The sequence below is a fragment of the Hemiscyllium ocellatum genome, chromosome 9, assembly GCF_020745735.1.
Source record: "Hemiscyllium ocellatum isolate sHemOce1 chromosome 9, sHemOce1.pat.X.cur, whole genome shotgun sequence".
In the NCBI taxonomy this organism is placed as follows: domain Eukaryota; kingdom Metazoa; phylum Chordata; class Chondrichthyes; order Orectolobiformes; family Hemiscylliidae; genus Hemiscyllium; species Hemiscyllium ocellatum.
This window is the reverse complement of record NC_083409.1, coordinates 114636067-114653876: the sequence shown is the minus strand read 5'-3', so window position 1 is coordinate 114653876 and position 17810 is coordinate 114636067. Positions and strand designations below refer to the sequence as shown.

Sequence of the window (17810 nt, the reverse complement as noted above, 5' to 3'; positions counted from 1 at the left end):
CTGTCGGAGGGTGAGCGCTGAGGGAGCGCCGCACTGTCGGAGGGTCAGCGCTGAGGGAATGCCGCACTGTTGGTGGGTCTGGTCCTGCCCAGTTTCTCAGGTTTACATCCGCCAGTATTTCCTTGCCCTGTGCCTGTGCCCTGTGCCCATCATTGATACTATTTTGGAGAAGAGCAGAGGAGTCTTTCCGGTGCCTGTTTAACATTTATCCCTCCACCTCCCTCAGTGGAAAATGCTTTATGGAAATCCTTACAAATGTTGGCAGATGAGTTGAAGGGCATTTGCCTGACACGTCGATTCTCCTGCTTCTCGGATGCTGCCTGACCTGCTGTGCTTTTCCAGCACTACACTCTCGACTCTGATCTCCAGCATCTGCAGTCCTCACTTTCTCCCTGTCAGCTTTTTCACCACAGCCCTGCTGAGTCAGTTACATTGTCAGGTTGGATTTTAGGTGTCAGCAAGTTTCTGGTCAGCAGGCTGAGAGATCCTCAAGGAGAAAGTGAGAACTGCAGATACTGGAGATCAGAGCTGAAACTGTGTTGCTGGAAAAGCACAGCAGGTCAGGCAGCATCCAAGGAGCAGGAGAATCGACGTTTTGGGCATAGGCCTTCCTGAAGAAGGGCTCATGCCCAAAACGTCGATTCTCCTGCTTCTTGGATGCTGTCTGACCTGCTGTGCTTTTCCAGCAACACATTTACAGTGAGAGATCCTCAAGCTGTGTGCTGGACTGTGGACCTTGTCCTCCTTGTGTTGCAGGTTTACCTATCCCATGAACCCATGTCTGAAGTATCTGTACCCACCGCCAACCAGCGTCACTCTGGCCAACATTGCAAATGCCATGGCGAGTGTACCCAAATTCTACGTGCAGGTAAAATAATCCGTTGAGATATTTTTCACCTTTGGCTGCAAGAAAATCTCAGCCTTTGCTTTTTCTGAATTTTTGTTGAATTATGTAAGTTTAAAAGCCTTTGGGCCCATATTTGGCAACAGCAATATTTATTCATGCCACCCTAATTTCTCTCACTTTATCAACATATGTGAGGCAAAAAGGAATCATAAGATGTTCATTCAGCTTCCCCTTTAATGTGGCAATAATATTCCCTCATGGGTGCAGGTCCCACGTTCCCTCCGCTCTCTGGGTGAGGATGTTTCTCCTGGGTTGCTGATGTGATTTATTAGGGACTGTCTTGTCTTCATCGCACCGAGTTCTGATCTCCAGTGCAAACATATTCCCTCCACCCACTGTGTCAAGCCCTGACGTAACTTTAAAGATTTCAATCACACAGTCTTTCACTCTTACCTTTTCTTGAGATGATTTTGCAGAACAGAGGAGTTTGCCGGATGTTATTGGTCATTCAGTCAATGGAAGAAATTCTGTTCAATGGAAGGACATTGAGAAAAGCTTAGTGCAATTAAACCGAGTCGCCGTGGTTTTTGTGGAAGGGAGATCATGTTTGAAGAATTTGTTACTGAGTTCTTTGAGGCGATGACAAGCAGACATGAGAAAGGGGAATCAGTACATAGGGTCGTAGAATTATACAGCATGTCCAACCTGTCCATGCTGACCAGGCATCTCAATCAGGTATAGTTCCATTTGCCAACACTTCGCCTGTATCCCTCCAAACCCTTCCTATTCATATACCCAGCCAAAAGCCTTTTAAATGTTGTAATTGTACCAGCTTCCACCACTTCCTCTGGCAGCTCATTCCATATATGCACCACCCTCTGTGTGAAAAAGTTGCCCCTTGGATCCCTTATAAATCTTTCCCCTTTCTCCTTAAAACTATGCCCTCTAAGTTTGGACCCCTGTACCCTGGGAAAAATACTACGTAGTGTATTTGGATTCCAGAAGGTATTTGATAAGATGCCACATTTAATTGGCGTTGTACAAGATAGGGAGGCATCTGGGTGTTCTTGTACATGAAACACAAAAGGTTTTTAGGTCTTGCGAGTGATTTAAGGATAGAGGTTAAGTGATTGTGCAAAAATGTGGCACATGGAATTCTACCTGTGCAGCTAAGGGTTTGGAGTTTAAAAATAGGGAAATCTTGTTGCAACTGTAAAATGAATTAGTGAGGCTGCACCCGGACTGCCGTGAACATTTCTCTGCCTTATACTAACAATACGATACACTGGCATGTCCCAAGGATAGTGAATGTCTTTACCATAGAGAACTGTGGAGGCTAGATCTTTGAAAGTTTTAAAGAGGAGTTAAATATATGTTTGAAATATCGAAGAATCATCAGTCATGCTGAGGTGACTTGAAGTAGGAGTTGAGGCCTGATGTAGATCAGCCATGATGAACGGTGGGGCAGGCTTGTAAGGCCGAATGGCCTGCACCTGTTCCTATTGTTTCGTGTTCTTATGTTCGAATATCATGTGTGATTCAATGTGTGTTCCTGCAAAGTGCTCTGGGGCATTCCATTTTGTAAGTGGTGCTGTATAAATGTAAGATCGAGTTACACAGAACCAGATGTTTTGGCCCAACCAGTTCATGCTTAGGTTTCCTGAACTGAGCGAGTCTAATTTGCCTGCGTTTGACCCATCTTTCTTTAACCATGTACTGAAACAGGATTCCCGATGAACGGCTCTTGCCCGAAACATCAATTTTCCTGCTCCTCGGATGCTGCCTGACCTGCTGTGCTTTTCCAGCACCACTCTGATCTAAACCCATCTCCTTTTAAATCCTCCCTATCTGCGTTCCTATCCAAATGTCTTCTAAATGTTGTAATTGTATCAGCCTCCACCACTTCCTCTGACAGAGTTTTCCAGAATGCACCACCTTCTACATAGAAAAGTTGCCCCTCAGGTCCCTTTTTAAATCTTTCTCCTCTCACTTTAAAGCTATGCCCTCTGGTTTTGGACTTCTCTATCCTGGGGCAAAGACCTTGACTGTACACCTTATCTGTGTCCGTCATGATTTTATAAACCTCTACAAAGTCACCCGTCTGCCTCCTATGTTCCTGAGAATAAAAGTTCCAGCTTATCTAGCCTCTCCTTATAACTCAAACCCATTTTGGTAACATCCTTGTAAATTTTTGTACCTTTAATAATGTTAAAGGTTAATTATGTCCTTTCTATAGCAGTGATCGGAATTCTACACAGTTCTCCAAATGTGGCCTTACCAATGTCTTGTCCAGTTGTAACATGACGTCCCAACAAGTTGTTCCATCTTTGAACAGATGGCCAGATAACGCAGGTGCTGATCACATTCCTGTTTCCGGTAACCTACAGTACTTGGTGGAATACAGTATTTCTTATATTAAAAGAGTTACCACATTTCGGAAAGACTCAGTTAAGTTTAACTGCTTTGGGACATCTGAGATGAAAAAGTGTAAGGTTAGCGTGTTTTGTTCACACAGTTTGAATGTCACGCTGATAACTGAATGCCTTGCTTGCAGGTTCTGCACCTGATGAACAAGATGAATCTGCCTGCTCCCTTCGGACCCATCACGACCCGCCCTCCAATGGTAATCTGTGTGCGAAAGCTGTTACAGTGGTGCATGGAGCACCCGCAGTTAGCCAATAGCTGAGATACTGATGCAGAATGTCAAGGCCTTGGAGAGTATGGGGCAGAGAGAGGTTGGGAAATAAGGAATCTACAAAGGGGTGTAGACAGGTTAAATGTGGCAAATAGACCATAATGTTGAAAAATGTGAACTGTCCATTGGCTAGAAGGATAAAAAGAAGCATATTATCTAAATATTGAGAGATTGCAGCACTCGGACACAAAGGAATCTGGGTGTCTGAATGCAGGAATCTCAAAAGGTTAGTGTGCAGGTACAGCAAGTAATCAGGAAAGCTTGGAATGTTACTTTTTTTTTGTGTTCTTAACCAAGAATTTGCTGGGAAGCTAGGCAGGAGATGGCAGAGCCTTTGACCTTGATATTTGAGTCATGATTGTCTACAGGTTTAGTACCAGAGAACTGAAGGATTGCAAATGTTGTGCCCTTGTTCAAGAAGGTCAGTAGCTGACTCAGGTAATTATAGACCAGTGAGCCTTACATCTGGTGTAGGAAAGGTTTTGGAAAGGATTATAAGAGATAGGATTCATAATCATCTAGCAAGCAACAATTTGATTTCAGATAGTCAACATGGTTTCGGCAAGGGCACTTCGTGTCTCAAAAACCTCATTGACTCTTTTGAGAAGGTGACCAAGCATGTAGATGAGGGTAGGGCAGTTGATGTGGTTTACATGGACTTCAGTAAAGCCTTTGATAAGGTTCCACATGGTAATCTGTTGGAGAAAATGCAGAGGCATGGGATTGGGGGTGATTTAGCAGTCTGGATTAGACACTGGCTTTCTGAAAGAAGGCAGCGAGTGGTGGTTGATAGAAAATATTCAGCCTGGAGTCCAGTTACTAGTGGTGTGCCACAAGGGTCTGTTTTGGGACCACTGCTGTTTGTCATTTTTATAAATGACTTAAACACATGCAAAGGATGGATTAGTAAGTTTGCAGACGACACTAAAGTCAGTGGAGTAGTGGACAGTCTGGAAGAATGTTACAGGTTGCAGGGGACTTGGATAAACTGCAGAATTGGGCTGAGAGGTGGCAAATGGAGTTCAACGCAGCTAAATGTGAGGTGATGCACTTTGGGCAGAATAACAGGAAGGCAGAATACTGGGTCAATGGAAAAATTCTTGGTAGTGTAGATGTGCAGAGGGATCTTGGAGTCCATGTGCATAGATCCCTGAAAGTTGCCACCCAGGTGGATAGTGCTGTTAAGAAGGCATACAGTGTGTTAGGTTTCATTGGTAGAGGGATTGAGTTCTGGAGCTGCAATATCATGCTGCAACTATACAAAATGCTAGTGCAGCCACACTTGGAATATTGTGTACAGTTCTGGTTGCCATATTTTGAGAAGCATGTGGAAGCATTGGAAAAGATGCAGAGGAGATTTACCAGGATGTTGTCTGGTCTGGAGGGAAGGTCTTATGAGGAAAGGCTGAGAGACTTGGGTCTGTTCACATTAGAAAGAAGGTGGCCAAGAGTTGATTTGATAGAGACATACAAGATCATCAGAGGATTAGATAGGGTAGACAGTGAAAGTCTTTTTTCTAGGATGATGATGTCAGCGTGTACGAGGGGTCATAGCTGCAAATTGAGGGGTGATAGATTTAAGACAGATGTCAGAGGCAGGTTCTTTACTCAGAGAGTGGTAAGGGCGTGGAATGCCCTACCTGCTAATGTAGTCAACTCAGCCACATTAGGGAGGTTTAAACAATCCTTGGATAAGCACATGGATGATGATGGGATAGTGTTGGGGGATGGATTTAGATTAGTTCACAGGTTAGTGCAACATCGAGGGCCATAGGGTCTGTTCTGCACTGTATAGTTCCATGTTATTCCAAATAGAATTGAACACAAAAGACCTGGGGATTATGCTTCAGTCAGACAGGGCACTGGTGAGACCATACCTGAAGGACTGTGTACAGTAGTGGTCATCTTATTTCAGGAAAGGTGTAAATGAGTGGGAAGTCAGTCCGAGAAGGTTTCTCAGATTAATATCTGGAATGGGTGGGTTGCCTTATAAACAAAGGTTGGACAAATAAGCCTCATTTCCATTAGAGGTTAGAAGTGTGAGAGATGGCTTGATTGAAACATAAGGTCTTGCAGGGGTAGATGTGGACAGGATGTTTCCCCTTGTGGCAGAACCTAGAGCTAGGGGTCAGTATTTTAAAAAGGGGCCGTTCATTTATGATGGCAAAGGAGAATTTATTTCTCGGGTTCCCGTGTCTTTGGAACTCTCTTCCTGTCAAAGTGGTGGAGTCGGAATCTGAATATTGTTTGGACAAAGGGAGATAGATTCTTGATAAACAAAAAGGTGTGAGGTTACCAAGGGTTGGAGGGAATGTGGGGCAATTATGTCAGCCATGGTCTCTCTGAGTCAAGAAGCAGGGTGTCCTTATTGCTGCTCCTGTCCCTGTGTTTGTGTGGCCCAGGGATAAGGGACTTCAGTGAATGTGGAGAGACTGGGGAAGCTGGGATTGTTCTCCTTAGAGCAGGGAAGGTCCCAGGAGGTTTAACCGAGGTGTTCAAAACCATGGAGAGAGTTTGTTGGAGTAAATCAGGAGAGAGTGTTTCCAGGGGCAGGAGGGTGAGGGAGCAGAGGGAGGGGGATTGAAGGGAATCGGGAAAAGCCCCAGAGGGGGATTTTGTTTTATACGGTTTTTGGGATCTGTGTGCTGCCTGATGGATATATTTTTAGTAATATGATTCAAAGGAGATGAGGATAATATTCAAAGGGAAGAAAAGCTAAGACTTCAGGGGACACACCAGGGAGTCGGACTAATTGGTTTGAACTTGTGTGGGGTTAGCTGTGGCTCATTGAGCTGGGAGTCCTACTGCTTCCTGTAATAACACTGCAGCCTGATGGAACTCAGCACCATTTCTACAGTGAGGGTAATTTTTATTCTTTTGGAAAACGAATTGCTGTAAACATTAACCATGATGGGCAGTGTTCAGCAGGGAGAGATGTCTATGGGGCAGAGGACAGGATAATCTTCCAGCTAGATCACTCGTTCATGAAAAGGTTACGGGGGTTCGAACTGGGATGCCGATTGTGTCAATTGCTGGGGCTAATGGGACAAGCTGCTTAGTGGATAACACCAAGAAGATATGGAATAATCGTTAGGTTTTACATTTTGCTTCAGGAACCCAGTCAGTGGGTGGTGTGTTATTTGGGTGAAATCACTTCACTCTAATCCCAGCCTTATGCCAGTGTGACTCCAGTTACATCAGTGAGTTACTACAGCTGCTCTGGGATCACAAATATGATTAGCCCCTTACCTTGCCGAAACACCAGCTTCATAGGCTGTTCAGATATGGTTTCGATTTGGAGATGCCGGTGTTGGACTGGAGTGTACAAAGTTAAATATCACACAACACCAGGTTATAGTCCAACAGGTTTAATTGGAAGCACTAGCTTTTGGAGCGATGCTCCATCAGGTGATAGTGGAGGACTCAATCCTAAGACACTGAATTTATAGCAAAAATTGACAGTGTGATGTAACTGAAATTATACATTGAAAAATTGATTGTCTGTTAAGCCTTTCATCTGTTAGAATACCATGACAGTTTCACATGTGATTTACACATGAAAGAAGTGAAACTATCACTGTATTCTAACAGATGAAAGGCTTAACAATCAATTTTTCAATGTATAATTTCAGTTACATCACACTGTCAATTTTTGCTATAAATTCAGTGTCTTAGGATTGAGTCCTCCACTACCACCTGAAGGAGCATCGCTCCGAAAGCTAGTGCTTCCAATTAAATCTGTTGGACTCTGACCTGGTATGGTGTGATTTTAACTTTAAACAGATATGGTTGTAATCGGAAGGTGCACCGTGTCCATTCCACTCTAGAATCCTCAGCCAAAGTTCAGGCGAATTATCAGTGGAGTGCCGCACTGTCAGGGGATAGGAGACAAGGTGGCACTGAGGGAGAAGGCACTATTGGAGGGTCAGCCCTGAGGGAGTGCTGCACTGTCAGAGGGTCAGCCCTGAGGGAGTGCTGCACTGTCAGAGGGTCAGCCCTGAGGGAGTGCTGCACTGTCAGAGGGTCAGCGCTGAGGGAGTGCTGCACTGTCAGATGGTCAGCGCTGAGGGAGTGCCGTACTGTCGGAGGGTCAGCGCTGAGGGAGTGCCGCACTGTCGGTGGGTTAGCACTGAGGGAGTGCTGCACTGTCGGTGGGTCAGTGCAAAGCAAGCAAACACTGTTGGCGGGTTGTGCCACAAGGGCTGTGCCTTTTATGAGTCAGTATTCAGCTGATTTATTAAACCGTGGTCTCATTTTCCCTCTGAAGTGGAAAGATGAGTAATTCGATGAATGGGACAGGTTGGTTAACTTCAGTGATCTCGGAGAAAGTGAGGTTTGCAGATGCTGGAGTTGAGTGACTTCAGTGACCTGGCCAGTGTTTGTCCTTCACACAACATTACTGACCCAGATTACCTGATCCTTGCCCCATTGCTGTTAGTGGGAGCTTGTTGTGTGTAAATTAGCTGCTGTATTGTATATTACAGCAGTAAGTACACTTTGCCATGAGTTTAATGTGTTTTGTGTGTTTCTGTAGCAGTGGTAGGTGCAAGAGAAGTGTAATATTTCTTACCTCACGAAGCACTTGCACAAAATGCAGTCATTTCCATCTCAAAGATTCATGATCAATCTGAACGGGTGGGTTTTGATATTGAATGAACCACGCTGAGTACATGGACCTGGGCATCACCTCGTCGAGTGACGGGGCAGGCTGGATGGGCTGAATGCTGACCCGTTTCCCTGGGTAATTGAGGAATTTGTTTTCCTGTTTCTGTTAGTATGAGGAGTATGTTCCTGCCCCCCCACCAATGCCTCCACTACCCCCAGAGGAACCACCTCTACCCGAGGAAGAGATGGATGTTTCGAGTGAGGAAGAATCCGAATATGAAAGTGGAAGTGAAGAGGATAAAGAAAGGCAAGTTTAACAATAACTTTGACTCCAGCGTCTTTAATGTAGTTGTGTCTGAGAGCAGGAAGGAGCCACTCGAGTGCTACCTTTCAGTCAGATTGAGGCTGATCGTTGTCTCAATTGTATCCAACTTTGCAAACTACTGCAAAAGTCCAGCACTGAATTTACTAAGTGTCACCCCCCCCCCCCCCCCCCCCCCCTTAACAAAGACAATGTTTTGGGGAACGATGTCCAGATTTCCCTCCTTTGTGTGAAGAAATGTTTCCTGGCTTCAACCGGGACTTGGATTTGAAAGTGATGCTCCTTGTTCCAGACTCTCTCACCAGGGAAATGGTTTCTCTCCAACCCATGATGTTTTGCAGGAACAGTCACGAACAGGATTTGACATGGATTCATTAAAGGAGATATTAGGACAGAAACTTGGTTAAAGAGGGAACTTCTAAGCAGTGCCTTTACTGGAGGAGAGAAAGACAGAGGGGTTTAGGAAGTTTGGGCCTAAGCAGCTGAAGGCATTGGGACTTTATCTGATTCGAAGAATTCTTGGAAAATGGCGACCAGCGCCTGCACAATCTCTGTCACAACTTCTTTTAATTTGGAGATGCCGGTGTTGGACTGGGGTGTACAAAGTTAAAAATCACACCACACCAGGTTATAGTCCAACAGGTTTAATTGGAAGCACTAGCTTTCGGAGCGTCACTCCTTCATCAGGTGTCTGTGGAGCAGGATTTGTAAATTCTGTGTCCTATGATCCTGCTCCACTATCACCTGATGAAGAAGCAGCACTCCGAAAGCTAGTGCTTCCAAATAAACCTGTTGGACTATAACCTGGTGTTGTGTGATATTTAACTTTGAGTAATTCTTTTGAAATCCTAGGATGCATCCGGCAACACCCAAAGGACTTATCAGCCTTTTGCCCCATGAGTATCTCCAGTATTTTATTTCCATGGGGTAGTTACTGCATTTACTTCAGAATTCAGGGCCAGCGTGTTTCTCTCAGAGTGAAGGGCAAGGGCAGCAAGTCCAAGGAAGGCCTGGATTTTAAACAATATTGATATTTTTATTGAAAAAGGAGCGAGCGTATCTCAGCTTCTTCAGTTTGGCCAAGTAAATAATCCTCCATCCCTGGAAATCTGTTCAATGCTAAAACATTTCCTTTTTCTATCCAGAATGGTGCGATTGATGGAATTGGCCTCACTTCCACCAAAACAGAGACAGAAGAGAAAGCGGGTCTCCGTCCGAAAACGACCGAGGCTAAAGGACCTGATTAACGTGCCAAAAGCACCTACCCAGAGGTAAGAACCTAAGAAGATAGGTCTGGGATGTGGAACTTGGAGCACAGAAGGGGATCATTCAGCCCATTGTATTCCATTATGTCCCACTCCCCCGCTCTTTCCCCATAGCCCTGCAGTCTTTCTCCTTTTCTAAATGTCTCCAATTCCCTTCTCAAAGTTATTAAACCTGTTTCCAGCACCCTTCCAGGCAGTGCCTTCCAGATCGCAACCACTTACAGTAAAGCGAAAAATTCCCCTTGCCTCTCTATCACATCAAAAATGTTTGACTCCTGTGCGCTCTGTTTTTAGCACACGTGGATCTAAATCATATCTATGACAGGTTCAGGAATATTTTACCTACAGGCTGCTGTCCCCAATTTACAATTGTACAATTTATAAGTGCTTGTAGTTACAAGAGAGATCCCCAAGTAATATTAATTTGAAAGATCTGACATGACCATTTTCTCAGAGCAGTGATCGGTTATTTTGTATTGTGTTGCGTTCCGACTTGCAGACAAATTGATTTATAAAAGTATTCAAGAACGGAACCCATTTGTAACTTGAGGAATGCCTGTACTGAGCTTCAATTTCCAGCAGGATTTGTCGCTGGGTTCCAATCTGCACTTGCTGACTTATACCAGGCAGTCTGTTGGCAGTGCTCATTGCACACACAGGAACAACATTCACCAATAAAGCCCAGTAATGTCCAAGTATGCGCGCGCACGGTGCCGACAATGCTTCTCAAGGCACCTCTTATCTGGCCTGGCCGTCGTTAACGTTTAACACTCCTTTGATTGCAGAACGTTTTCTTAGATCTCCCCACTCTCAGCTGCTGGCTGTAATGGTGAGGTTATACAAGAAGGTTTAATTCTGGAGTAGAGTCGAAAAGTGTGGCACAAGAAAAGGGGCACAGCAGGTCAGGCAGCATCCAAGGAGCAGGAGAATCAACATTTCGGGGATAAGAGGGCTTATACCTGCAACATCGATTCTCCTGCCCCTCGGATGCTGCCTGCCCTTCTGTGCTTTTCCGGCGCCACACCTTTTTGATTGTGATCTGCAGTCCTCACTTTCTCTGGAATCTGGAGTAGCCCATTGGTTGTAATCAGGACTGCCTGTATCATCTCATTCCAGTAAAAAATAAGGTCTGCAGATGCTGGAGATGACAGCTGAAAATGTGTTGCTGGTCCACCAACCTCCGCATACAACGTATCATCCGCCGTCATCTCCGCCACCTCCAAACGGACCCCACCACAAGGATATATTTCCCTCCCCTCCCCTATCAGCGTTCCGCAAGGACCACTCCCTTCGTGACTCCTTCGTCAGATCCACACCCCCCACCAACCCAACCTCCATCCCCGGCACCTTCCCCTGCAACCACAGGAAATGTAAAACTTGCGCCCACACCTCCACACTCACTTCCCTCCAAGGCCCCAAGGGATCCTTCCATATCCGCCACAAGTTCACCTGTACCTCCACACACATCATCTATTGCATCCGCTGCACCCGATGTGGCCTCCTCTATATTGGGGAGACAGGCCGCTTACTTGCGGAACGCTTCAGAGAACACCTCAGGGACGCCCGGACCAACCAACCCAACCACCCCGTGGCTCAACACTTTAACTCTCCCTCCCACTCCACCGAGGGCATGCAGGTCCTTGGACTCCTCCACCGGCAAAACATAACAACACGACGGCTGGAGGAGGAGCGCCTCATCTTCTGCCTGGGAACCCTCCAACCACAAGGTATGAATTCAGATTTCTCCAGTTTCCTCATTTCCCCTCCCCCCACCTTGTCTCAGTCGGTTCCCTCAACTCAGCACCGCCCTCCTAACCTGCAATCCTCTTCCTGACCTCTCCGCCCCCACCCCACTCCGGCCTATCACCCTCACCTTGACCTCCTTCCACCTATCCCACCTCCATCGCCCCTCCTACAAGTCCCTCCTCCCTACCTTTTATCTTAGCCTGCTTGGCTACTCTCTCTCATTCCTGATGAAGGGCTTATGCTCGAAACGTTGAATTCTCTATTCCTGAGATGCTGCCTGGCCTGCTGTGCTTTGACCAGCAACACATTTGCAGCTGTCATCTCATTCCAGCCCTGTTCCACATTGAAAGGCAGCTTCAGCATCTCAGCCATTGGCTGTTTGATCTCAGGAATTCACAGAATTGTTTGGATGCAGTAGGAGGCCACTCTGCCCATCATATTAGTACTGACTCTCAACAACTTGTTTGGTGCCTTCTTTGAATTTTCTTTCTGTGACCATGTCCGTTCTCCTTTTTCAGATAGCAAACCCTTTTGAATGCTTTGATTAGATTTGCTACCACGCACTCGGGCAGTGCGTTCCAGACCCTAACCTCTGTCTGCGTGAGAAAGATTTCCTTCCTATCACTTTTGCTGCTTTTGCCCATTGCTTTAAATCTTGTCCCTCAATCCCAGTCCTTTCAGGAGTTGGAAATGTTTCTCCCTGTCTCTGTCCACGTTCCTCCAGGTTTTGAATTTTGTTATCCGATCTCCTCCCAATTGCTTTCTCTCCAAAGAAACGAGCCCTGACATCACCCATCTCTCTTCATAACTGATGTTCCTCATCTCTGAAATCATTCTTGTAAATGTTACAAAAACTTCCGAAATGAGCTGTCTCGTAGATTCAAGTGAAATAAGGTTCCTAGGATAAAGAGGAAAGTAACTAAGTACCCCAGTCCAACAGTGGCTCAGCAACGAGGGTGAGTTTTTCAGAAAGATGAGTTTTTAATCCCACAACATTTCAGTGGACTCAGGAACACACCGGCCAGGAAGCCTTGTTTAAGTATCTTTGAAATAAATAAACCTGTCACATCCTCAAAAGAGTAGCCGCATGAGGCCCTGCCTGGGTGTACACATTCAAGTGTTATATAGGAACATGATTCTCACATGTTATTCGACGAGCCAGAATGACATCGAAACCAAGAAGATGGTGTCTGTGTGTCTGTGTGTGTGTGTCTGTGTGTCTGTGTGTGTGTGTCTGTGTCTGTGTGTCTGTGTGTGTGTGTGTGTGTGTGTGTGTGTGTGTCATAGTTCAATCTCTGCTGTCAATGACTAAATTCTGTTCTCTATTCTCCTCTATCAGATGCTTCTCAAATCCCAGTGGTCGGCACTGTAGATGTCCCTGACCCTGGGGCAAAATGCCTTCACTCAAAGCGTGATGTTTCAAAATTATTTGTAACAAAAAGACTGTCCTTCAGCCCATCAAATTTCTGCCAGTTCTATCTAGAGCCAGTCACGTTCCCCCGTTCAATCCTTATCACCCTGCAACTCCATCATCTTCAAACATTTGTCCCATTTTCTTTTGAAAGTGTTCATTGTCTCTACTTCCATCATTCTCTAGTGGAAAGCAAGTTCTACTTTATTCCCACTCAATATATAAAAAGTTGTTCTTCACAATTAAACTTTTCACATTCTTAGCAAATCTTCCCTCAACCTCCTTACTCCAAGAAGAAAATTCCCAGCTTCTCCAACTTAAAAACTCCCCCTGTTCCTGGAACCATTCTGGTAAATCTCTCCTCTGTGCAATCAATGGTCAGCATCATGTTTTACTCCCGCAATCCATGTCCAAATGCAGCAAGACCTGAACAACATCCAGGTGTCTGCTGTAAAGATGCAAATAACATTCACGCTTCATAAGTGCCCAGACAATCATCATCCACAGCAAGGAAGGCTCTAATGCTCACCTCCCCCACTATCCGCATCCTGGTGGGGATTACCATTCACCAGAAACTGAACTGGACTCACCAGATAAATACTGTGGCTACCAGAGCAGGTCAGAGGCTGGGATTCTGTAGTGAAAATCTCCATCGCCTGAGTCTTCAAAGTCTGTTCCCTGTCCATAAAGCACAAGTCAGGAGTGTGAGGGAATATTCCCCACTTGCCTGGATAGATGCATATCCATCAACAAGGAGATCAGCACCAAGCAGGTCAAAGCAGCCTGTTTGGCATCCGAGCTACCACCTTCAATATTCACCTCCTCCGTCTCCGACACTTAGCAGCAGCAGCAGTGTGTACCGTCTACAAGGTGCACTGCAGAAATTCACCGTGACTCCTGAGACTGCCGCATCCAAACCCACAACCAGTTCCATGTAGAAGGACAAGGGCAGTAGATACACGCGAACACCATCCCCTGCAAGTTCCCCTCGAAGCCACTCAGTGTCCTGATTGGAAATATATCGCTGCTCCCTCAGTGTCACTGCATCAAGGTTCTGGGTGTCAAACCCTAGCAGTATTGTGGGAGCCCTTACAGCAAATGGGCTGCAGCAGCTCATCACCACCAGGATACTTGGGGTTAGACAATGAATGTTGATCACTGGTACATCCCTGAATGAATATTAGAACTAAAAACCCCCTGGGGCATCCTTGCATCCTTCTGAGGGTGCTGATCAGTTCTAGATGGTACACTGTATTTGGGGCCTAACGCGGGTTTTATAAATACCTATATCATTTCTCGGCTTTTGTACTCAATCTCTGTGTTCGTGATGGTTGGATAGAAGTAGTCATTCTTGATGAACACTCTGTTAGAATCATTTGGAACAGGTTGTTAGAAGGCAATACGTAATCGAAGGTTAGTTAACCAGTTCCTGCATCCTAATATTGTGCAGCCTACTCAGAAATCTTCCGTTTCTTTACTGCAGTCTCCATGTCTGTAACCATTGGGGATGATGGGGTAACAGAAATATGGGTAGGAGTAGGCTGTCTAGTCCCGTGAGTCTGCCATTCCATATGGTTGTGACTGATCTGGTTGTGGTCTTAGCTCCATTTTCGCACCTGCCCCAATATGCTTTGACTCCTTTGGTCAAGAATTCAAGATGAAGGTTAGGAATATTTTGTGACTGTAAGAGCCGCTCCTTTTTTGAGTTAGTTTAGGCGTTGAAGGTGATTGCCTCGAATTCCAGGAACAGTAATTACTGTTCTATAAAGGAAATAGTGAGAAACGAGATCAATCTGAGACTGGTACGGGGGGAAAAGGAGTGAGTCAAACGGTCAGGGCGGGCAGGGTCAAAGCAGGACTGATAAATTAAACTGCAAGGCAGATGAACTCAGGGTGTGGTTAGGAATATGGGACTGGGATATCATAGCAATTACAGAAACATGGCTCAGGGATGGGCCGGACTGGCAGCTTAATGTTCCAGGATACAAATGCTACAGGAAGGATAGAAGAGGAGGCATAAGAGGAGGGGGGAGTGGCATTTTTGTTCAGGGATAGCATGACAGCTCTGCTGAGGGAGGATATTCCCGGTAATACATCCAGGGAAGTTGTTTGGGTGGAACTGAGAAATAAGAAAGGGATGATCACCTTCGGGGATTGTTTTATAGACCCCCTAATAGTGAGAAGGAAATTGAGAAACACTGATTGAAGATTTGTAGCTCGGGTATCCGTTGTTGTGGTTCTGTTCGCCGAGCTGGAAGTTTTTGCTGCAAACGTTTCGTTCCCTGGCTAGGGAACATCATCAGTGCTGTTGGAGCCTCGTGTGAAGCGCTGCTTTGATGTTTCTTCCGGTATTTATATTGGTTTGTTCTTGCCGCTTCCGGATGTCAGTTTCAGCTGTAGTAGTTTGTATGTGGTGTCCAGGTCAATGTGTCTGTTGATGGAGTTTGGGGATGAATGCCATCAACAGACACATTGACCTGGACACCATATACAAACCACTACAGCTGAAACTGACACCCGGAAACGGCAAGAACATCCATCAACAGACACATCGACCTGGACCCCACATACAAACTACTACAGCTGAAACTGACATCCGGAAGCGGCAAGAACAAACCAATATAAATACCGGAAGAAACATCAAAGCAGCGCTTCACACGAGGCTCCAACAGCACTGATGATGTTCCCTAGCCAGGGAACGAAACGTTTGCAGCAAAAACTTCCAGCTCGGCGAGCAGAACCACAACAATTGAGAAACACATTTGTAATGAGATCTTAGTTATCTGTAAGAATAATAGGGTGGTTATAGAACATAGAACTATACAGCGCATAATAGGCCCTTCTGCCCTCAATGTTGCACTGACCTGTGAACTAATCTCAGCCCATCCCCCTACACTATCCCATCATCATCCATGTGCTTAGCTAAGGATTGTTTAAATCTCCCTAATGTGGCTGAGTTGACTACATTGGCAGGCAGGGCATTCCACACCCTTCCCATTCTGGTAGGGGATTTTAACTTTCCAAACATAGACCGGGACTGCCATAGTGTTAAAGGTTTAGATGGAGAGGAATTTCTCAAGTGCGTACAAGACAATTTTCTGATTCAGTATGTGGATGTACCTACCCGAGAAGGTGCAAAACTTGACCTACTCTTGGGAAATAAGGCAGGGCAGGTGACTGAGGTGTCAGTGGGGGAGCACTTTGGGGCCAGCGACCATAATTCTATTCGTTTTAAAATAGTGATGGAAAAGGGTAGACCAGATCTAAAAGTTCTAAATTGGATGAATGTCAGTTATGACGGTATTAGGCAAGAACCTTCAAAAGCTGATTGGAGGCAGATGTTCGCAGGTAACGGGGCGGCTGGAAAATGGTAGGCCTTCAAAAATGAGATAACAAGAATCCGGAGACAGTATATTCCTGTCAGGGTGAAAGGAAAGGCTGGTAGGTATAGGGAATGCTGGATGACTAAAGAAATAGAGGGTTTGGTTAAGAAAAAGAAGGAAGCATAAATCAGGCATGGACAGGATAGATCGAGTGAATCCTTAGAGTATAGCAGGGGTATACTACCTTTATATTCAGGAAGGAAAAATGGGGACATGAGATAGCTTTGGCAAATAGGGTTAAGGAGAATCCAAAGGGTTTTTAAAAATACATTAAGGACAAAAGGGTAACTAGGGAGAGAATAGGGCCCCTCAAAGATCAGCAAGGCGGCCTTTGTGTGGAGCCGCAGGAGATGGAGGAGATACTAGACGTGTATTTTGCATCACAGTATTTACTGTGGAAAAGGACATGGAAGATATAGACTGCAGGGAAATAGATGGTGACATCTTGAAAAATGTCCATATTACAGAGGAGGAAGAGCTGGATGTCTTGAAATGGGTAAAGGTGGATAAATCCCCAGGACCTGATCAGGTGTACCCGAGAACTCTGTGGGAAGCTAGAGAAGTGGTTGCTGAGCCTCTCGCTGAGATATTTGTATCATCGATAGTCACAGGTGAGGTGCCGGAAGACTGTAGGTTGGCAAACGTGGTGCCACTGTTTAAGAAGGGTGGTAAGGACAAGCCAGGGAACTGTAGACCGGTGGGCAAGTTGGTGGGAATCCAGAACAACAGGATGTACATGTATTTGGAAAGGCAAGGACTGATGCAGGATAGTCAACATGGCTTTGTGTGTTCATGTCTCATGAACTTGATTGAGTTTTGTTGAAAACGTAACAAAGAGGATTGATGAGGGCAGAGCAGTAGATGTGATCTATTGTGGACTTCAGTAAGGCGTTCGACAAGGTTCCCCATGGGAAACTGATTAGCAAGGTTAGACCTCACGGAATACAGGGAGAACTAGCCATTTGGATACAGAACTGGCTCAAAGGTAGAAGACAGAGGGTGGTGGTGGAGGGTTGTTTTTCAGACTGGAGACCTGTGACCAGTGGAGTGCCACAAGGATCAGTGATGGGTCCACTGCTTTTCGTCATTTATATAAAATGATTTGGATGCGAGCATAAGAGCTACAGTTAGTAAGTTTGCAGATGACACCAAAATTGAAGGTGTAGTGGACAGCAAAGAAGATTGTCCTTAAGATTTAGGCACGGTGGCACAGTGGTTAGCACTGCTGCCTCACAGCGCCTGAGACTCAGGCGACTGACTGTGTGGAGTTTGCACGTTCTCCCCGTGTATGCGTGGGTTTCCTCCGGGTGCTCCGGTTTCCTCCCACAGTCCAAAGATGTGCGGGTCAGGTGAATTGGCCATGCTAAATTGCCCGTAGTGTTAGGTAAGGGGTAAATGTAGGGGTATGGGTGGGTTGCGCTTCGGCGGGTCGGTGTGGACTTGTTGGGCCGAAGGGCCTGTTTCCACACTGTAAGTAATCTAATCTAATCTAAACTCAGAGAACAATGGGATCTTGATCAGATGGGCCAATGGGTT

The 17810-nt window shown here is 45.7% G+C and overlaps 1 protein-coding gene across 2 annotated transcripts in view; it reads left to right on the top strand.

Annotated features, from left to right (window-relative positions):
* Positions 1-17810, top strand: part of rnpc3 (RNA-binding region (RNP1, RRM) containing 3) — a 47842-nt gene that overhangs the window by 16335 nt on the left and 13697 nt on the right. For both annotated transcript variants that reach the window (XM_060830675.1, XM_060830674.1), the window contains exons 6-9: positions 757-868; positions 3402-3470; positions 8318-8454; positions 9615-9740. In XM_060830675.1, the coding sequence (XP_060686658.1) occupies positions 757-868; positions 3402-3470; positions 8318-8454; positions 9615-9740 (444 nt within the window). The remainder of the gene's footprint in view (positions 1-756; positions 869-3401; positions 3471-8317; positions 8455-9614; positions 9741-17810) is intronic.